At 37.7% G+C, this 23,104-nt stretch overlaps 1 protein-coding gene across 3 annotated transcripts in view; it reads right to left on the bottom strand.

Annotated features, from left to right (window-relative positions):
• The window catches only part of HEPACAM2 (HEPACAM family member 2), a 42,085-nt gene extending 24,511 nt beyond the window's left edge, over positions 1-17,574 (bottom strand). For 2 of the 3 annotated variants that reach the window (XM_022585953.2, XM_022585962.2), the window contains exons 1-2: positions 9,130-10,696; positions 4,160-4,444 (exon numbers count right to left, since the gene is read on the bottom strand). In XM_022585953.2, the coding sequence (XP_022441661.1) occupies positions 4,160-4,444; positions 9,130-9,523 (679 nt within the window). In that variant the 5' untranslated portion in view covers positions 9,524-10,696. Of the gene's footprint in view, positions 1-4,159; positions 4,445-9,129; positions 10,697-16,483 lie in introns of those variants that run through there. The other variant, XM_089917643.1, reaches the window with a different exon arrangement.
• Between the last annotated feature and the right edge of the window lie 5,530 nt (positions 17,575-23,104).

Consider the following 23,104-nt stretch of genomic DNA (forward strand, 5'->3'; position numbering starts at 1 on the left):
CCACAACTTCTTGCTGTCATGTTGCCAATTATGTAAGCATAGTTTGGGCTCCAAGGGGAAAAAAAATAAGAAAAAAAAAGAGGAAAAGCAAAAGAGCGAACATTATTGAGTTTTTCCTATGTGCCACTTGCTGCCTTCTTTACACATAAAATCTCACTTAATCCTCCCCATCCCTCTATAGATAGGTATTAGCCTTACACTGAGACAGTGTAGATAAGGAGATGAGGAAACTGACGTACAGGGTGACGATGGCAGTCTGAATGGACAGCTTAGGCTCATAACACCGTGCTATCCACTACACTCTCCAAAGGACACGATATTTACTAGAGTCCATGGTTGAAACAAAATAAAATCAGGTTTTCTTCAGTGGACAAAGAATGCTCCAACACAATCTTACTTCTGCTTTTACCACATTGAATGATGTTTCCTCCAAATTAATATTCAGTAGATGATATCTGGCTGGTTTAATATCATGTTTTGCATTTTGTATGTTTTCTATGTGAATGTAAACCATTTAGACCAAATAATAAAGAACAATGTAAGGATGTGTCTATATAGCCCTAGATTTGATTCCATTTGTCTGCTCACATTTTCTTTCACTGTGTTCAAGTACCTTGAATGCTTAGGTCTGTGCTACCTGGAGTTGAATGGAAGTTTTAATTCATGTCAGAATAATCTTATTCAGTCAAGAATATGCCTACATGTATAATAGATGGTGCGAAATCTAAATTTTTCACTCCAATTCAATGCTAGTCGTGCAGAGAGTCACAGTTTACACTTCGTAAATCTATTTCTCTGCCTTGTGCTTTAAGGCAGACAGAATATTTTCACAATATAACTAATGATTGTAATAAATCTTATATAAGTTGCTTCTAGTGAGTGTTTTGGTATTTTTTGGTGAAAAACTGTAATTTCCTTCTTCTCTGGCAATCTTTAATATAATTTCCTCTGTTTCTGTTTCTCTGTTCATCTTTGAGACATTGAATTCTGAACTAGGTTGGACTAGCAGTTAATCCTCTTTGAGTTCCCCTACACCAAAGGTGAATTACACAATCAATGTATGAAGTTTTTTCTATTTCTGTGTGAACAATATTTTTCAGAAAAAAATGCTTTCATATTGCTCTTAGACATGTTTAATCACTGTATGGAGGTCAAAATTGGTGACGTTTTTCTCTATATTATAGGTTAATAAAATATATCCTACCTTCCTTTTTCCCTTTCCTATAAACAGTCTTTCTATAATTGCATGACATTTGTGATCCATTTTGAAAAATGTGATCTCTTGACAAACATTTCTTGATTTAGTCTAGAATATGTGTGTATTTATTTATAAAACATTCTGTAGTCTTTTAAAAAATTTGAACCTTTGCTTTAAAAATAATTTTCCTCATTGTTTACCAAGTAATGCCTGGCATTCAAAGTTCCCCCTAATCTGACTCAAATATACAGGTATCCTCTGATTTCAAAAACTTTGCATTACGCCACTTGGCTTTTATGAGAGACCTACATTAGTACCTGTTTTAGCTGACTGAAAGAAATCTGAAGAGGATTTTTGCTTTCACAAAAAATTTGAAAAGCAAAAAATAGCGTTCAGTGTTTGTTTTGCAGGAGCCGTTTTAGAGGCAGTGGGCACCCCAGCGGCGAAAGTGGCGCCACCAAGCCCCTTCCCAGGGAACTACACTCAGTATCTCCGTATGAAGGCTCCATAGCTTTGAACTGCGTCTGTGAGCTACTGTGCTTTATTTTGATTTATTTTGTGCATCCATTAGCAAGACATGTCACAAGGCAACTGCTTATTCACTTTATACCATTTCGGTTTACACAAGGTTTCATAGGAACGCTCTACTTTCTGATGGAAGGGAGTGGGGAACCTCTATCTATTCCTCATTGTATCCTACACTCTAGCCAAACTGGACCATTTGCCAAATACTTTGACCTCTGCTTAGTGTCTGTGTCTGCTGTCCCTATTGTGTGAAATGTTTTTTACAGACATTGCCCCTTGCCCCATTCATACCCATTGTTCAAGATCCATCTCAAATGTTACTTTCTATAATAAGCCTTCTCTCCAGCTAGAAGTAATGTTTTCATCTCTGAATTCCCATAGACTCATAATATAGTAATAATAATGGCCAACAGTTATATAGTATTTACTATGGGCCAATCACTGTTCTAAGCAATTTACGTAAAGTAACAGATTTAATCCAAACGATAACTCTGTGAAGTAGGTACTATCATTATCACCATTATATGGTTGAAGAAACTGAGGCACAAGAGAGGTAAGGCAGTAGAAGCAGGATTTCTGGCTCCCGAGTTCTGAAGCTATACTCGTTTGTATACATTCCTATGGTATCTAAGACATTCTCATACATTTCACTGTCACATTTTCTCACTTCTGCTAAAATATAGGATAGCTTCCAGTTTTAAGATTCAATGGTTCTATTTTTATCTTAATTTTGCTTAATTAAACAAATGTTATTGTATAACTGTGTCATACCACTGTACTCCACTTCCCAGAAGTTGCTTTTCCTGCCACAATTCTGTGGCTCGGTTTTATTGTTAAGCTTTATCTAGTTGAAAAAACCTACATATGCTTTTTTCCAAAGAGTTAATAACACACTTCCTCAAGAAGACTATCAATTTTCTATTGAAGAAAATAGAATACAGATGTATCAATAATACAAACAGTTTCCATTTACTGAATGCTTGCTTGGTGTCATCTACTGACTATTCTTCAGAGAGGATTGATTTCATTTAACGTGGTGAGGTAGTTTTAACCATCTCCATTTTACAGATGAGGCTCAGAAAAGTCAAGGGATTTCTTAAAGTCACATAGGTAGTGACAGAACCCATTTCCCACATAGGTCTACCTCCTAAGCACCTAAACACTAGGTTTTAGGGCCTTTCTGAGCATTATGCAGATATATTTGATGAGTGAGTAGATACATTTACAAGGCTTAATTTTACCCTTGTGATTCAACCAGCTGAAACCTCCACCCTCATGCCACATAGTGAGAAGTTTTCCTTTGCCATGCCTTATTTATTTTGTTATATTGCTGTTGTGGCCATGCACTAAGCTATAATGGTAACTGATCAGATGATTTCCCAATGTGATAAGCCATTGGTTCAACTAGGGGAGATTTTGCACACACCAGTCCCTCTCCCCCACACTCAGGGGACATATGGCAACGTCCAGAGACATTTTTAGTTGTCACAACTTGAGGGGAGGGTGCTACTGGTATGTAGTGGGTAGGGGCCATGGGTGCTATTAAACATCCTATAATGCATAGGACAACCCCCCACAACAAAGAGTTGTCCAGCCAAAATGTCATTAGTGTGGAGGTTGAGAAACCTTGTGAGAAGCTGAAATTAGAACGCAATGTTAAACATATTGGAGGTGGTGCTATGGAGCAGAGGGGATGGGGGAAAATAATACAATTAAGAGAGAGAAATCTTGCTTGGGTTGGTGATGATAATATGACATGAACTGAAAAGTTTGGTGAGCTTAACTTGTACATGAGATTAAACAAAAATAACGATAGCCACTACATCAACAGAAAAAAGAACCAGAGAGAATTGAAAGCCAAAATAATTACGGATTCCCTGGGAAGCTGAATAGCTTACTGCAGAATAATTATGCTTTCTCTGTGATCCTCTCTGCACCCTGCCTCTAGAAGTGGAGCTGAGAAAATGGGCAGAGAGAACAGCCACGCCTTGGGCCACATTTCCCATGCATAACCCGGGAACATTCTTTCTCCCTGTAGTCAGCTCCAGAGCACATCCCTCTCCCATTTTATGATGAACAGCTCTTCCTCCACGGGGGTGAATAAATCAGTGTCTTCTGCATGGTTCTGGGTTTGAAATTGAGGTTCCTACTTTCCACTAGAATTAAGGTCACACAGGCACTGAGTCAGAGAATGTATCCTAAAAGGCCCCTGGCCAATATCTCAACTTGATTTTCAAGAAACAGGGTTGTACAAGTAACTATATTTCATGACAAGACAGTGCCTAGGAAGTATAATTGTACCTAGTACTACATTACAATGATGGTGAAAACCAAATGACATCTGGTGTCAACATCTGGTGATGTTCTCTGTGGCTCCTCTCGTGAAAACTTCCCAGAAGAAAACTCATGTGTATGTATATATTTTAAAAAACTTACAATATATGGTAGGCATAATGATGTCACTTTCCATCTCACTGATAGGGTTCTTCACCAGGCAACTGTAATTCCCAATGTCTTCTTTGGTCACTGGAACAATATGAAGGCTGTTGTTTTGGAGAGAAAAGGAGTTGGTGGAGCTGGTGTGGACAGGCCTCCCATTTTTTAGCCACTGGTAAACCAGCCGGGTGCCCCCTTCCACGAGGCATGTCAGGGTCATGTTCCCCACATACTCCACAGCCCCAGAGGAAGGCTGAGTCTGCACCACTGGTTTCGTGACAGGATCTGCAACATCAGAACAGATAGAAATGATTTTTGCCACCACAGAATTATAATAAAAGTCTATGAGGTCTTTCAAATATTAAATCCTAGGAAAATGATTCCAACATTTTGCACTTTATAAATGTAGACAGTTCAGGAAGTAATTAAAGAAGAAAATAAAAAAGTCATGGCAAACACAAAATGATAAAATATAAAAATATCATTTATAGCAGAAATAACTGAGTCTAGAAGTTACTCTTCAAGGATTTTCCAATGGAAACCTTTACTTTACAGATAATGCAGTTAGTGGTAGAGAATGTCGGCTTCCTTATTTCCTGTTCATTGGGCTTTCCCCCGACACCATAAGGGTGTACTCTCACAAGCAAAGTTTACGTAGTTATTCCCCTCTCTTGATTTGTCCTAATATCCCAAGAGCAGCTGGTAGGGATACATGTGGTGAGCGCAAATTCCTACCCACCATCTGCAAAACACAAAGCTCAGATATATTATACTTTGGGGGGATTGAGAGAAAGTTTTAAAGAATCACATTTGCACCATTTACTTTTCCTTCTATGTAAGTGAACTAATTACATGTTTTAATTACTGTGCATTTATATTGCAGCGTTATGTTAGTCAGTGAACCATGTTAGTCACTGTACCATGTTAGTCACTTTAACGAACGAAAGCCTATAATAATCTCCTTCTATGCATGATTACCGGACACACAGAGAATGAGATGATATATAAGTAACAGAAAATTGGCTGCAATGTTTAGCTTTCAATTTCCTATCAAACTTTTAATTGGGGTTGAGATAAACCCACGCACATATGGTCACCTTATCTTTGATAAAGGAGGTAAGAATATACAACGGAGAAAAGACAGCCTCTTCAATAAGTGGTGCTGGGAAAACTAGACAGCTACATGTAAAAGAATGAAATTAGAACACTCCCTAACACCATACACAAAAGTAAACTCAAAATGGATTAAAGATCTAAATGTAAGGCCAGACACTATAAAACTCTTAGAGGAAAACATAGGCAGAATACTCCATGACATAAATCCAGCAAGATCCTTTTTGACCCACTTCCTAGAGAAAGGGAAATAAAAACAAAAATAAACAAATGGGACCTAATGAAACTTAAAAGCTTTTGCAAAGCAAAGGAAACCATAAACAAGAAGAAAAGACAACCCTCAGAATGGGAGAAAATATTTGCAAATGAAGCAACTGACAAAGGATTAATCTCCAAAATATACAAGCAGCTCATGCAGCTCAATATCGAAAAAACAAACAACCCAATCCAAAAATGGGCAGAAGCCCTAAATAGACATTTCTCCAAAGAAGATATACAGATTGCCAACAAACACATGAAAGGATGCTCGACATCACTAATCATTACAGAAATGCAAGTCAAAACTACAATGAGGTATCACCTAACACGGGTCAGAATGGACATCATTAAAAAATCTACAAACAATAAATGCTGGAGAGGGTGAGAAAAAGGAACCCTCTTGCACTGTTTGTGGGAATGTAAATTGATACAGCCACTATGGAGAACAGCATGGAGGTTCCTCAAAAAACTAAAAATAGAACTACCATACGACCCAGCAATCCCACTACTGGGCATATACCCTGAGAAAACCATAATTCAAAAAGAGTCAGGTACCACAATGTTCATTGCAGCTCTATTTACAATACCAGGACATGGAAGCAACCCAAGTACCCATTGACAGATGAATGTATAAAGAAGATGTGGCACATATATACAATGGAATATTACTCGGCCATAAAAAGAAACAAAACTGAGTTATTTGTAGCTAGGTGGATGGACCTAGAGACTGTCATACAGAGTGAAGTAAATCAGAAAGAGAAAAACAAATACTGTATGCTAACACATATATATGGAATCTAAAAAAAAAAAAAAAGGTTCTGAAGAACCTAGGGGCAGGACAGAAATAAAGACGCAGACATAGAGAATGGACTTGAGGACATGGGGAGGGGGAAGGGTAAGCTGGGATGAAGTGAGAGAGTAGCATGGACATATATACACTACCAAACGTAAAATAGGTAGCTAGTGGGAAGCAGCCGCATAGCACAGGGAGATCAGCTCCGTGCTTTTCGTCCACCTAGAGGGGTGGGATAGGGAGGGTGGGAGGGAGACGCGAGAGGGAGGAAATATGGGGATGTATGTATATGTTAGCTGATTCACTTTGTTATAAAGCAGAAACTAACACACCATTGTAAAGCAATTATACTCCAATAAAGATGTTAAAAAAAAAAACAACAGCTTTTAATTGGGGTTGATGCATCTTCTCAGGTAAATTTGTCTTGACTCAGGTTCACATTTTTTTTACACTGGAAAATGTGCATTAGAGCACAAACAGATCCAATCCTTCTGCCCAGAGAAGACAGGAAAAAATGAAAGATAAGGAGAAAAGAGGTTGAAAGGTAACTTGCAGGGGTGCTGAGTAGTTCTGAAGGCTCCAGTCTTTCTCAAGATGGGTGCAATCAAGTGGTCCGCTCAATTTAACCCTTTATATTCCCTGGCAAGAACAAAGGGTTTGGAATAGCTTTTGTTACATTACTATGATTTAAAAAGAAAAATGAATTGGTACATTTTATTATGTAGAAAAAGCTTATGTTTCAAATGTGCCCATGCATGGAAATACATGTGGTATGGAATAAGTCAAATAGATGATGTTGAAGGTCTCATATGGGAGAGCCAATCATTAGAATAGACGTTGGTACTGTGATCATACACTTGCATTTAACAGTGTATCTCAGATATGGAAGTTTCCTAAGAAGATTTTTTACACAGGCCCTAAACCCCTATCAAGACCTTTTCGTTGCAGGGGGAAGGCACAATATAGGAGTAGGTTAATAAGAAGTACAAACTACTATGTATAAAATAAATAAGTTACAAGGGTATATTGTACAGCACAGGGAACAGATTCAATATTTTATAATAACTGTAAATGGAGTATAATCTATAAAATTTTTGAATCACTGTATTGTATACCTGTAACTAATATAATATTGTAAATCAACTATACCTCAATAAAAATTTTTTTAGCAAGAACTTTTGGCTGCATGTCCATAAACAGATCCAATTGTACTACATATTAACAAGTAATGGATGTTCTATTAAAAGTTTGGAGGGAGAGACGAGATACTACCCAGGAGAATTTCATGAAAATATGAAAATGTCCTCCTTTTCTCTCCCCAAAGTTGTTCTCTAGGCATCTGCTGCAACATCCTGTGTCTTTGTTCCCCTGCAAGCTCTCCAGTTTCTACTCATTTACTGTGCACACATTTACTGAGTGTCTACAAATGGCCTGCATCGGGGTTTAGGCAGTGAGGAAAAAGCAGCAAACAATACAAAGCCTGCTCCCATGGACCTTGTATTCTAGGCAAGGAAGAGAAACAATAAAAAAATAAAAATATACAATATGTCCAGTGTTACGAAGAGAATAAAGCAGAACTCAAGATAAAGAGTAACTCTCTCTCTCTCTGTATACTTTACATAAGGTGGTCAGGAAAGCCTTTACAGATAAAGTGACACTTTGGCTGAGACCGAAAGGAAATAGGGGATAGTGCCATTACCTAGGAGAAGAGCAACCTAGGTAGAGTGAACAGTCAAGTACAAAGGCCCTGAGGTGTGAGTGTGTTTGGCCTGTTCTAGGAAGAGCGAGGAGGCCAGTGTGGTCAGAACAGAGCGAGTGAGGGGAAGAGAGGTGGGATGGGGTCAGAGAGGTACTGGGTATGTTGGGGGGGTCACACTGGGCCTTGTGGGACATCGCTAGCACTTTGGCTTTGATTGTGAGTGAGACAGGAAGCTATGGGAGGATTCTGAGCTGCAGAAGGCAGGGGTAGAAACGGGGATAGTGGACCAGGCTGTTAGGACAGTTCAGGCCAGAGCTGATGGTGGGGTCGAGCGGGTCGGTAGTGGGCGTAGTGAGAAGTGACTCACTTCTGTCCATATCTTGAAGGTAAAGATGCCAGGATTAACTTGTGGACTGGATGTGGGGTGTGAGAGAAAGAGGGAGTCAAGGGTGATGGCAAGGTTTTGTCCTAAGCAACTGATGGAATGAAGTTGCTATTTCCTAAAACAGAGGAATATTGTTAAATAGACAGGTTTAGGGGGGAAAAATCAGAAGTTGGGCTTTCGGTGTAGTATATTTAAGGTATGCTGCTTACATACCTCAATAAGGAAAATAAATGTCTGAAAGTTGGCTGAACCCCACTCTCCCTCAGAGGACATACCTAGCAAATTCTATTGTTGCTTAAGTGTGGTCACTGAGCAAGTTTCATCCTCCCCAGTGTACCAAAATAAAAAAAAAATTCTTTATGTGACAAAAATGGGGTGCTTCCCAGGGTACATTCTGTTAATGAGAAATAAAATTTTCTCTGCCTCATTATATCAGCAACTTTATACTTGATAGTTTCCAGGCAAACAAATAATATGTTTTCCTTACTGCTTGATTACCTTTAGCTGGGCACTGCACATATACTTTACATGCATGTCTTATTTAATCCTCAGAAAGCCTCATGAGGTGGATAATGTCATTCATGCCATGAGACACTGAGGCTCTGAGGGTTAATTTGCCCAAAGTTGCAGAGCCAGGACCTAAAGCCCAGGTAGTCTAATCTCCTGAGCCATTGCTAACTGCTGTGCTACTCAGCTGCCCATGTCACTTACAGCGGACTTACCATCAACGGTAACTTGAATCTTCTGACTAGCTGACACAGTTCCATTTCCCTGAATGTTGACCTTCACGATGTAATTGCCTTCATCAGCGAACTGCAATGGGTTGATGAGCAGGGAGGCATTGGGTGGCATCATGGTGAATTTGTGTTGGTATTCCAAGTCGGGAACCACAGACTTGTTCACAGAGCCCAGTAAGTATTTGGGCATCATGTGGGGTCTCTCAAACAGCCATATGATCTGGATGTCTGAAGCCGGAGTGTGGAATCCATAGTGTACGGGGAGGTAGAGAGCCTGACCCCTGATGCCATGGACTGTGTGTGATGGCACCGCCACCTTCAGCCCGGAACAAGCACCTGCTATGAAGGAAAGGAAAGTTGTAAAGACCCTGAACCACATTTCACAATCTAAAGGGGAAATACAGAGAGAACCTGATCAGGCGATAATCCTTTTCAAAGAAGAGAGGCTTCTAGGTACTGACTCTTCTAGTACCGGTTACCTGTAGAGGTAAATATTTGTCTCTGAAACCTGCATTTTAAAAACTCCCCACAAAGACTGTTGATTGCATGACCTCTTTAAAGGCAAGATGAAAAGGAAAAGCAGAAGTTATTATCTCTAACTGTTAAAGAATAATGGGAAAAGGAGAACTGGGAAAGATTATTAGTTCTAAAGTCCAATGAAACCTTTTAAAAAATTTGAAATTGTGACTGATTAATGTCTGAGTCATATCATATCCTAATCAAACTATGTGGTTGACGGGCTACTACCTCCTGAGAATCTTCCTCCACAGTCTTCTGAAATGGCTTAACAGTCCATAATTGGAAGTTTTTCCTTTTAGCTGAAGCCTTGCCAAATGCAAATATCCTAAGGAGAATGGCATTAAACTATGACCAGTTGTGATTGGTTATTCCTGCTCAGAAGCAGGGATCTGGTTGGTGTGTTTGAGCCACAGCAAGAGGCAGGAGCAGGTGCAGAAGAGTGGAGCGTAGTGAGACAGGAGGCCAGCAAGGTGGCTGGGCCAGACCAGGGAGTGCCTTAGGGTCATGGCAAACACTCTGGCAATTTTACTTTGAGTGAGATGGGAACACAGCTGGATTTCTGTGAGCAAGAGGGATAGAGGTCTTTCTTCTTATTTTTTTAGGTGTGCTCTAGCTGCCGTGAGAACTGACTGAAATAGGGGAAAGAGCAGGAGCAGGGTGACCACTTAGGAGATGACTGCAGTAAAGTAGGCAAGAGATGACTGTGCTGTAGATAAGGGTGCTAGTAAAAGATATTGTGAGAAAAGCCCGGTGGTGCTAACAGGATTTGATGACACATTGAGGGTGGGATACAAGAAACAAAGATGAGCCAAGAATGATTCTAAGGTTGTTGACCTGATCAACTGGAAGAATGGAGTCGTCATTTATTAATGGGCAACTAATCAATTAATCATGGGGAATACTGTGGGAGACATTTTTGTGGAAAGATTGGGAGTCAGCTTTGGAAATGTTCATTTTAGATGTCCATTAGAAATCTAAGAGGCAAGGTTTCTTCGTAGTTTCTGGCACCTGGAGATTTCCCCTTCTTTACCTTGAGCTATACATTGTTTTATTTTATCTAGCATATATATATATATATATATATATATATATATATATTTACAATTGAGAAGAGAGTCCTCCTTAGCTCAGGTTACCATGTAGCTACCATTTTCTACCATTTTGATTAGAATACTAATCAAAAGCTCTTTGCTTCAAAATCCTCATTTTAAAGGGGAGCAATACGGTACCTACATCGTATGAACAGTGGAGGAGAAAATGAGAGGAATTTAAATGTGAAGTCTTTTGAATAGTGATGGAAAAAAGAAAGAACGGAAAGGAAATTGGAGACAGTTGGCATAGACAACACTTCTGGGGAGTTTTGCTGAGAAAAGGAGAAGAAAAAGTATTTTTTAAAATTTCTTTTTTTTTCTTTGGATAGACGCTGAACAGCATGTTTGGAGCTATTGGAATGATCACTAGAAAGAGAAGTCTTGATGAAGCAGAAAACAGATGGGTGAGGGTGGAAAAGAATCCTAGGTGAGGAGGGATGAAAATTTGGGCACAAATAGAGATATCTTACAATTTCAATTTTGTCATATACAAAATGTTTATCTTCTTTGATTGCTTCTCCCTTTTCATCTCTACTAGGAAGGGGATCTTTAAGATTTATCTGAATCATGTTGTGAAAGGTCATCAATATTAGGAAGGGAATGGTAGAAAGGTCTGTTTGTACAATGATTTATTTGGAGAAACTGAAATATGTAGGTCTGCTCCTATGAGGAATAAATTCTACCAACAGTAAATTCCTCTCTTTCTTTCCCAGGGTGGAGGTTAGAGCAAAGATTTCCATGGTTTTCATTTTTGGGTAGCTGTTGGTAAACAGTGAGACCCTGCGGCCAGCAGGGAACTCAGAGCAAGGAACTGAAGAGGAAAAAGGACAAAGAGGAAGGTCAGAGGAGGTTAAAGGGAGAAGGGGTGCCTACATGCTCAACTGAAACTGACCATACAGACTAAAAATTAGGTGACTCTATGGGAAAAATAAATATGTGTCTTACAGTCTCCTTGGGCTCTGTGTGTATTTGTGATTGACATGTAATTTTTTTTCTGATAATGGGCTGTACCTGTACATTCATTGTAGTGATTTGGTCCATAACAAAGGAGTTACAAAGGTATGAGGATTTGCTTCTGTTTTCTTTTCTGGCAAGTGCAAGAATGTTAAATTTGTAGTTCTTCTTAATTTGAATCATTAGAAAAAGAAGGAGCTTGTTGCTGGGAATTATAAAGAGGAGATAAAGTGTACTGCAGAAAAGGCAAGGAAATCATAAGAGAGCTAAAGAGAGATGAGAGAGTAAATCTAGGACTTAAAACTAGTGATGTCTGAGATATGTGAAGCAGAGACTGAGAGAAGGGAGTGAAGCTCTTGAAGTCATAGATATAGAAAGACATTGGGCATTGGATGGCGGACCTGTACAGGAAAAGATTCCTCTTAGTACATGTGTTATCTGCACGAAACAACAGGCATTTTCATGCCTTTCATTGTAATTGGTGATAGGAAGTGCCTAACAAGTTCCTGGTAAGCAGAACTAGTTTTTTAGCACCCATTATTACTAACTTAAGATATGTAAAATGCACTTTTCACTGTATTTATTGTGTTGCTATTTCCTTTTTTACTTCAGTGAATACAAAAATATTCCTGAGGGTTTCACGGTTCATTCTTGATCTTGGACTCCCTTGTCCATACAGTCTTAAATTAATCACTTGCAAATTGCCTGGAAATAGGGATTTCAGGAACCTATTTTCTAAACTTGCAGAGAGATTTCTGAATTTCCTACTATGATAAAGTTAAAAGTACACTGAAATATGAGGTCTTAGTACAGAACACATACCTGGGATAAAATGGTGATTAGTTAACTGACCTTAGATAAGTCATTTTAATTCTCTGGATGGCAGTTTTCTTATGTGTGAAAAAAGAGTAATATTAGATGAGGTCCAAGGCCTCTCTCTACTCTTTATGTTTATGTTCTTGACATCCTAAGGTGCTTTTCTCAGGGTAGCAGCTACCCTACAGTTTAAAGGGGAAGGACTCATATTTTAGTGAGAGAGGACCCAAAGAATTTTGAAGTATTGAATCTCAGATTTAATATCTACTTATTAAGTTGGATATCTTTTAATAAAGTGGCAGTTCTGTGTTTTTTGCCAAGGTATCAAGGGGGATGGTGGGAATCTACATCATTGCCTTGAGAATGCACTGGAAAAAACGGCATAGCTCCTGATATAAAACTCGGCAGTTGCCTCTGACAGTAAGCAATTTGGTCATTGACTTATTGGTCCACTTAATACATTTCACAGCTCAACCTAGAAACCACTGCTAGATTGAGCTGTAGATAGATGGTCTGAGTGCAATTCTGGCCAATCTCTTCTCGGACTTTGGGGAAATCATTGCAGAAGTCCTTGTTTACTTTTTTTTTTTTCTGAAAAGAGGAAGAATGCTTTTTCTCTACTTTTTGTGTGGTTGAGTTGAAAAAGATTAACTGAGTTTGTAATATTCTGAAAATGATTGGGAGGCATTTTCTTACCATGGAGTGTGAGCATGACTGAATAGAAATGTAGGTGACTTTTGGATCTTGACTCAGAAAGCTGAATATTAAGTAAGAAAGCTTGATTGGAGAGTCTATGACTTAAGTTATGGGAAGAAATTTTATTTAATAAAATATTAAATATGATACAAATATTGCAGCCCAGGGAAAAACAAAACTACTTTAGCAGAAAATAACATTTTATATGGCACTTACAATAATCATTAAGGGGAGTGAACTAGTTCTTTAGTCTATTTTAGAAATTGCATCATGTAATAATACCTTAAATAATATATTACCATCAATAGTATCTCTGAATATATTCAATGCTTATCATACCAAATGATATATCATGTTATTTAATTATTTTTCAAATATGTGTGCTTTTTCAAATATATGTATGACAGTGAGAAGACAGCACAGCTGTTACAATAGCTGTTTGCTTAGATTGCCTACACCATTTTTATCAGATAAGTTATAGGTAGCAAGTTATAAGAGTATCAGTGAGGAATGAAATTTTCTTTATACAGTTTCTAATCTCAGCCACTAAAATCTTTTTATTTTGCAGGAAAGACATGAATCTATTGATATGATGCAATCCTTACTTGTAGTGAACTTTGCAGAGTAAACAGATAATAGGGTGCTTTTGTTACATTTTAGGATCACATACTCTTTTGCCATTGCTGTACTTCCCCTGACAGGTGTGGAATCCATGCTGGCAAAACAGTAGTTTACGGACTTAAAAAAATTAGCTTCATTTTGAGAAATTTTCAAGTGCTCTTTCCTTGTTGTACGAGAAAATGTAAATGACTAAACTATTGATTTTAGGAAGTCAACCTCTGTAAGAACAAATAAACTTTATGAAAATAAATGATATAAAAATGGATGAAATTTTAATTTCCCCTTAATATTCCAAATATTTGTACTTAAATGAAAATTCAATTTTATCATTAGATTCACTAATACATACTTTTTGAGTACAAAAAAGGAAACCCTTGACTTTTTGCATATAAGGCACTACACTAATTTGGAGAACATTGATAATACCATTAAAAATCTGACATACAGGGACTTCCCTGGTGGCACAGTGGTTAAGAATCCACCTGCCAATGCAGGGGACACGGGTTCAAGCACAGGTCCGGGAAGATCCCACATGCTGCGAAGCAACTAAGCCCGTGCGCCACAGCTACTGAGCCTGCACTCTAGAGCCCACAAGCCACAACTACTGAGCCCGCGTGCCACAACTACTAAAGCCTGTGCGCCTAGAGCCCATGCTCCGCAACAAGAGAAGCCACTGCAATAAGAAGCCCGCGCACCACAACGAAGAGTAGCCCCTGCTCGCCACAACTAGAGAAAGCCTGCGCGCAGCAACAAAGACCCAACGCAGCCAAAAATAAATAAATTTATAAAATTAAAAAAAAAAATCTGACATACAAACTTATAGCAATACTCTTCCCTTCAGAGACTCCCTTGAACTATAAAACTAAGACACTATAAAGGACTGTCCAGCGATAAAGAACACTTTTGACGTCATATTGCAAAATTTATCTATATTCCAGCAACAAAAGACACCCTAGACCAGTTTCACTGTATTTAACATAAACATCAGACTTCACAAAGTGACCTCTACCGTGGCTCAAAATAGTTGGCATTTACTTCCCCATTGCCATGTATGATATTAGCAAGCACAACACAACTATTATTGACTGAAAATAAACTCTTGTATCTTTGGAGAAAATAGAAATTATGATGTACTTTGAACAGACTTTACGAACTACATTTGGGGCTTCAAATTTCTAAGATTTTTTAAAAGAAAAAACAAACTGATACTCAATATTCCAAAATACAAAAACATTTCCAAATTACCCATGGTCTTTACAACATACTACCAATGGAGAAAAGTAAATTTGTGAAAGAAAGAAAGTCTTAAGGGATAATAACTGCTTTAGCTACTTATGAACATGCTATCTATTTCTCTAAAGTATATTTAATTTTATTTTAGTAGAATTCTTCAAATGAATTGTCTCTAAGTTCTTCTTAAAGCCAATTACAAAAAATTACTTAGGAAATGACAGCAGTCCCATTGTTATAAAATTAAGTGTGGCACTGACACAATGGATACTTTCGAAGCCCAGAAAAATGCACAAAGATAAAAAAGCCGTTTATGGTCATCGCTTAATTTTCCTAAAAATTTCAAAACCTAAACAGATATATAGGCTTGAATTTGACAACATAAACACTGGAACAACAATCACAACTATGGGAAACGCAAACATTTAAAAAATTTACAAACTGTATATTTCAAATATGCGGAATATGAACAATATTAGGGATAAATGTAAATAACAATCACATTTACTATGAAAACTATACCATAAGATACCAGTAAGTGCAAAGCTCTAAACTACTGAAGAAGGCTAAAACTTAAGTTGTTTATTTAGCTAATTTGTTCTTAAAATTTAAGGAATAAAGATTTTTTAAAAATTTCTGTCTCTTGGATATAAATAAAACAAGAGACTTTTAAAACTGATAAATAGGAAGAATGGAAAGAAAACACCTGGTGAAAATAATGATGACATAAAAACAGTGGGAATGTTGGAGAAAGACTTTAAACTCTAAGGTTAAAGAGGAGAATGAGAGAGAAATATTAAAGTAGAGAAAAAAATTTTTAATTGAACTAGCCACTGGGCAAAGAGAAAGGCTAAAGGCATTTTGGAGAAATAATACTTTTAAACACATTTCTCCCGATTGTGTATAAAATATTTTTTGTCAGTTTGGAATCTCACCTTTTTCCACATTTCATAAGATAGGTAAAAAATAGGTAGAGCTAACAGTTTGCCACAATATCTTTAATTAAAACAGCCCAAAACTATGTTCAAAACTTGTTTTAAGTTTCACTGTAAGTGGTCACAAATTCATGATCTACAAGAATATTTGCCAAAGTAGAATGCATTAAAGAGTGTTGAACCTATATATAAACTCTGTAAAAAGAAGAGATTCATTAAGTTTTTAGAATGTCTTAACTTTCTTAATGAGTGCTACTCACAATAACTGTTGTCCTAAGAAAACAATAACCATCTATTTATTGAACCTCACTTCTCCTAAATGATCCTGTTTCTTTGCTGGAACAAAGTGTGTTATTGTTTAAAATTCTGAGCTGTTCTTCAATTATCTGAGTGAATCTACAGCCTAAAGCAAATATTTACCTTATGCCCACAATTTAATAAAAAGGTAGCTAGAACAAACTTCATGCAGTGCCTTACCTAAGAGAAGGAGGTATATTTTGCACTGAAAGACCCCAACCGTGCTGCTGAAGGGCTCCATGAAAGCATCCTGTCCCATGCATACAGTGCCCTGTTCCTGGTGGCAACTTGGTTCATGGGCCAGCAGCTGCTGGTTTATTTGCCAGGGAAATTAGCAGTGAGGTAACATACCCTAGCCTGCCTCTTGCTTCTGTGATTTGAATACAGAATGAATGTGTATACAAAGGACACAGGGAGTGGGAACACCTGTTATATGCTCTGCAAAAAAACAGGCTTGTGACTTTCAGAACAGCTTCTTAGCGATTATCAGTAATTGTCAGCATATTTCATGAATTATTCTTAGTTATTAATAATCACATGAAGGAAAACATCCTTTTGGGTGACTCTAATGAAACCCAGTATGCTTTCATAATGAGAGCATATTGTGAAATTTCCTGAAAAACAAAAGCGGGTTTCCTATCATGTAAAACGATGCCATTCTTTTGAAATTAAAATTTTTTTCAATGAAAATTGCAGTATTTCATGTATCTGCTAAACAGTTATAAATCACCATGAAGTCACTAAGTAACATGTAAAAGTTATACCAAAGAAAATAGAGCACCTTAATGTCTTTAAATGTGTATTTTTCTATGTAGTACTTCCTGTTACAAATGTCTGCCATGGTTTTATTGAATCTATGGATTCATGTAATTTTTAAAAGTAAACCACAGGTGTGTTTCCAAGTGACACTGAATCATGGACCGTGTGTAATTATAAATAAAAGCTCAAACCAAAAGATAATATCTGAGGTCACATTTTCACAACTGAAGCACAGAATAAGTGAACCAAGGCCCAGAGACAATCTTGCCTCTTACGGTGGTATCTGGGCTACAGATTTTCTGCCTGGCCTTTTCACTGCCATGGCAGCAGGCAGTCTGCGCACTTCCGCTTAATTTACTAAGTTATAAGTTAACCTCTATTGCATTTCATCTACTGCAAGAAGGTTCTAGTCCAAGCCTTTGTTATATAAAATAAAAATCTGCATCTAATCAAGCAAAATTCCTTGCATAAATCATTTTTTTAAAGTAAAGGCTCACTGAAGAAGTTCAGTGATAATAGGGGAAGGAAGAATAGTCCTCAAGTGTAATTAAAGGTAAAAAAAAAAAGGAATGATAGTTATTTTGGAGTTCAAGTTTGGAAACACTTTTAGCATTAAAGCTTCCAGAACAGTTTCTACAGGCAAAGAAAATAAGTGACTATTGGAAAACCTGAGGCCTTTTCAGAGGTCACATTATGACCTCTCCAAGCTTCAGAAAAATGGTAAGAGCTTCTCCCTGGTAATTATTATACCACAATTTTCTCTGTGCTATCTCTAAATCTTGCATGTGTAATTTAGAGATAGCAGCATTATTTCAGCACTTATCTCATTAACCTCAATTGATTTTATTGCATGTTTATTTTCCCTCTGGGCTCATCTAATACAAAGACTGGTCTTATTCATCTATGGATCTAGCATAGTGGTTAACTAGTATTTTTGTTAAGTTGTTCCCCCAGAAATAAACCCAAATGTTCCTTGGCCCATGTCCTCTGATTCTCAGTTGATGCTTAAGAAATGCGTATAAATTTTAATATTGGATTGCACAAAATACAATTTGGAAAGTAATATTGAAGTTCTATATATAGCACATAGACTCCCCCTCACATCTTTTAAATCAATATTAATCTCTAATTGTTTTTTATTAAATAAGCTCTTTCTAGTGCTTTTCAGAAACAGTGCTGGCTCATGATAAAGTGTTTTGGGTCTTAGGCAAAGTGGGAGAAATAAAGATGATGGAGTAAATTTTTCCTAATGTTAAATTTACTCAATCTAAAGGACTGATATTTATTCTGAGATTTTTTTGGTTTTTTTTGTGTTATATTAAAAAATCCTTTATGACATAGCGATAACAGATGTTACATAAATAAATTAAATTCCAAAATGAATTAGGTCATCTTTTCATGTCATGGCACACAGTAAAAAACGACAACGCCTGTCTGGCACATCCTGAGAAAGTGTTGTCACAGAACCATGATAATGCGCCCTCTAGTGGCAGATAGTAGGAATAAAATCTTAGCTGCTGGAGTTATTTCTGAATTTAGGATGTTTACACAGGAAGCCACACAAGATAATGTTAAAACATACCTTCATTTGATAAAGGAGGCAAGAAGATACAATGGATAAAAGACATCCTCTTCAATAAGTGGTGCTGGGAAAACTGGACAGCTACATGTAAAAGAATGAAATTAGAACACTCCCTAACACCATACACAAAAATAAACTCAAAATGGATTAAAGACCTAAATGTAAGGCCAGACACTATAAAACTCTTAGAGGAAAACATAGGCAGAACACTCTGTGACATAAATCACAGCAAGATCCTTTTTGATCCACCCCCTAGAGAAATGGAAATAAAAACAAAAATAAACAAATGGGACCTAATGCAATTTAAAAGCTTTTGCACAGCAAAGGAAACCATAAACAAGACAAAAAGACAACCCTCAGAATGGTAGAAAATACTTGCAAATGAAGCAACTGACAAAGGATTAATCTCCAAAATTTACAAGCAGCTCATGCAGCTCAATATCAAAAAAACAAACAATCCAAAAATGGGCAGAAGACTTAAATAGACATTTCTCTAAAGAAGACATACAGATGGCCAACAAACACATGAAAGAATACTCAACATCATTAATCATTAGAGAAATGCAAATCAAAACTACAATGCGATATTATCTCACACCAGTCAGAATGGCCATCATCAAAAAATCTACAAACAATAAATGCTGGAGAGGGTGTGGAGAAAAGAGAACCCTCTTGCACTGTTTGTGGGAATGTAAATTGATACAGCCACTATGGAGGACAGTATGGAAGTTCCTTAAAAAACTAAAAATAGAACTACCATATGACCCAGCAATCCCACTATGGGGCATATACCCTGAGAAAACCATAATTCAAAAAGTGACATGTACCACAATGTTCACTGCAGCTCTATTTACAATAGCCAGGACATGGAAGCAACCTAAGTGTCCGTCAACAGATGAATGGATAAAGAAGATGTGGCACATATATACAATGGAATATTACTCAGCCATAAAAAGAAATGAAATTGAGTTATTTGTAGTGAGATGGATGGACATAGAGTCTGTCATACACAGTGAAGTAAGTCAGAAAGAGAGAAACAAATACCGTATGCCAACGCATATATATGGAATCTAAAAAAGAAAAAAAAGTCATGAAAAACCTAGGGGCAGGACGGGAATAAAGACGTGAGCTACTAGAGAATGGACTTGAGGACATGGGGAGGGGGAAGGGTAAGCTGGGTCAAAGTGAGAGAGTGGCATGGACATATATACACTACCAAATATAAAATCGATAGCTAGTGGGAAGCAGCTGCATAGCACAGGGAGATCAGCTCGGTGTTTTGTGACCACCTAGAGGGGTGGGATAGGGAGGGTGGGAGGGAGGGAGATGCAAGAGGGAAGAGTTATGGGGATATAGGTATACGTATAGCTGATTCACTTTGCTATAAAGCAGAAATTAACACACCATTGTAAGCAATTATACTCCAATAAAGATGTTAAAAAATATATAACTTCAATTGCTTTCCATTTTTACATGACTATTAAAGATGGTTTCGTGTTTTATCATTATAAGAAATTTCCCACCATCAACATCTCACATCTCACCTGTAGCCTACTGAGGGGCTCTGATTTACCATACAGTTCAGGAGCTTGTTTATTGATCTTATATTTGCATTTAAAGTGGAAAAACTGATTACATTAAGCAATCTATATCCATGGTGACTAAACTGCAAACAATGCCAGAAGCTACTGGGGGTAGTGTGTGTGTGTGTATGGGTTTGGGTGGGGGTTACTGCAAGGCTTTTTTGTCACTTCTCAACTCACACTGTAGTTTACTGTCAAGTTTGTTTAAATTTTAAGTAAGGCTTGTCTTGCTTTATAAAGCAAAGAGTCTTCCATATGCATTTCAAACATCCACATTCATTATTTACTAGTAGCATATGAGTGCTTTAGAATCGTAGGAAGAATTGGGAATGAGAGGTGGTGACATGCCAATGCTAAGGTCAACATACGGCAGTGGGGAGTAAGAAGAACTGGGGAAAGAAAGCCCTGTCTTATATTCTAATTCGATAAGTCTTAGGAAAGATTAGAGTTTACAGGGGAGAGCTGGCTGCTAGAGGAGGCCATCATAATTGCCTATGCCTGTGCTAGTGTTCACTCCTACTACAGTGCTGCCTCCCAGAAGCCCTAATCTACTGATATGGCCCCTAAATGACTATACAGCAATGTTTTCCTTCCTGGGCCCTTCTACAGGTCACTGCTTTACCTTTGGCAAGTGTCCTGTTTTCTACTACTGCTTGCTCAGGAAGTGTAGTTACATCATCCTGGGGAGGCCACATCTTTCTGCTACTTTGATATTTATAGGATGACTAGAAATGTATCTGCCTAATCAAAGCAGGATCTCAGCTTTTATTTAAGCTTCCAGGGGCTCCTCCTATTTGGGCCATCAGAAATACGTCCTTATCTTACTTTACTGCTAACGCTACTGCCCCGAATCAGATCAACTTACTTAATTCTTAGCCTGGATGTTCCAATCTACAAAAATGGGGCTGGCACCCCTTTACCAAGGGACGGCTGTCCAACAGGTTCTTCTCAAGACTTACTGGCAGGCCATTCACACCCTCCACTAGTTTGCTCTGGCCTACCACTAATGACCCTCAGGCAACTGTGAAAGTTCTAAGTCTCATATATGTATGGTTCTTTTTTGTTTTGTTTTGTTTTGTTTTGTTTGTTTGTTTTTGCGGTACGCAGGCCTCTCACTGTTGTAGCCTCTCCCTTGCGGAGCACAGGCTCCAGACGTGCAGGCTCAGTGGCCATGGTTCACGGGCCTAGCCGCTCCGCGGCATGTGGGGTCTTCCCGGACCGGGACACGAACCCGTGTCCCCTGCATTGGCAGGCGGACTCTCAACCACTGCGCCACCAGGGAAGCCCTCATATGTGTATTTTTGAAAAATGGAAATGAAATGACATACTTCACCTTTTAAAAAGTGCTCTTTAGGGCTCTAGGTTTTTGTTTTTATTTTTTAGTTTAGGGAGTTAAAAAGGTAGCATGGGTGGCTCAGTTATTTTCTATAGTGTTAGGGTATGCTGAATTAGAAAATATATTTTATTTAGGCAACAGCACTGATTTACTTTACATGCTTCCAATATTATAGTTACAGCCTTTGAACTTTTAGAGGCCTGGCTGTCCACTTCATTTTAGTTAATAAGAAGTAAACTAAAGTGTAGAGTATTAGAGTTAAACAAAGTTGTAATGCTTTCTTGCCTCTTCAGGGTCAAGTAGATACAGAAAACACTCGCTTCCCCAGTTTGGTGGATAGGAAAAAACCAAATACACAAAATGAAAAAAACTTTTTTTTTTTTTGTCACCTGCAACTTTGTGTATTGAGGGGAAAAATTCTGGGTTTGGATCTGGGTTCTAGTCCTGTGACCTCAGAACCTTAGACGGATTCATTTTCTCATTCTAAAGAGTAGATTTTAAATGCTAGAGCTGGTTGCCTATAAGAATCTCTTGACCTTAAACAAAGAACTCCCGCAAAAATGATAACAATAACAACGGCATCCTCCTCAGGTGAATCTGAACAGTCAAGTTTGAGAACTACTGGACTTGGATCACCCCTAATATATGCTTTTCAACTAAATTGTAAACTCCTTAAAGGTCAAAACTGTATTTTATTAATCTGAAGTGCTTAGGATAGTGTTGACTAGTGCCCAATAATCAACAAATGTTTACTGAATTGGGTTTCATTTTATATGCTAATATGGTCAGCAGTTTCTGTCTCTTTGATACTTTCAGGGACTTCTAAATACTGAAGACTTTCACACAGTAAGAACTCTCTGGCAATTAAGATTAGAGCAGGTGAAGAATGAACTAAACTAAGGTTGCCCAAAAAGTACTGAAATTTCTTCATGGGGTTAGAAGTAACAGAGTCAGAAAACCATATAGGTAAGCATATCATTTTAAAAGGAACTGTCAAGCACAATGACAGAACTATGAACAGCGTGGTTCTGTTGGAGCAGAAAACTGGGCAGAATTATGACTATAATACTTCATAATCGTAAGGTGCTTTACAATTTATAAATTGCATTCACTTACATGCTCTCACTTATCCTTACAAAACCCTAAGTCAAATATTACAATCTCATTTGTAAAAAATTCATAAGACAAGATGCTGAGAGGTCAAAAACTAGAATTTCAGAGTTGCCAATAACCTCTATATTAGTGTCCCCCATTTGCACACCACTTTATTATTTTTGCCATATCTATCACCCACTACTGTTGTTTATCTAATATTTTTCATTAGTTTGGCACACTTTAACATTTCTTTAGTTGTCCTAAGAAATATCTTTGAAATCATGGGTCTGTGTTTTATTATTTCCTAATAAACATAAATTGAAATAAATGCAAAAAGAAAATCCTTGGTAGCCTTACTTAAAACATCTGGATAAACAGCCCTTCATTTTCTGCTTGCACATCTGCAGTAACCTTAGGCAAGTTACTTAATTTCTCCGTACCTCAGA

The sequence above is a fragment of the Delphinapterus leucas genome, chromosome 9 (genome assembly GCF_059928025.1).
Source record: "Delphinapterus leucas isolate spDelLeu-1000000601 "Yukka" chromosome 9, BTC_Dleu_Yukka2, whole genome shotgun sequence".
NCBI classification, from domain to species: domain Eukaryota; kingdom Metazoa; phylum Chordata; class Mammalia; order Artiodactyla; family Monodontidae; genus Delphinapterus; species Delphinapterus leucas.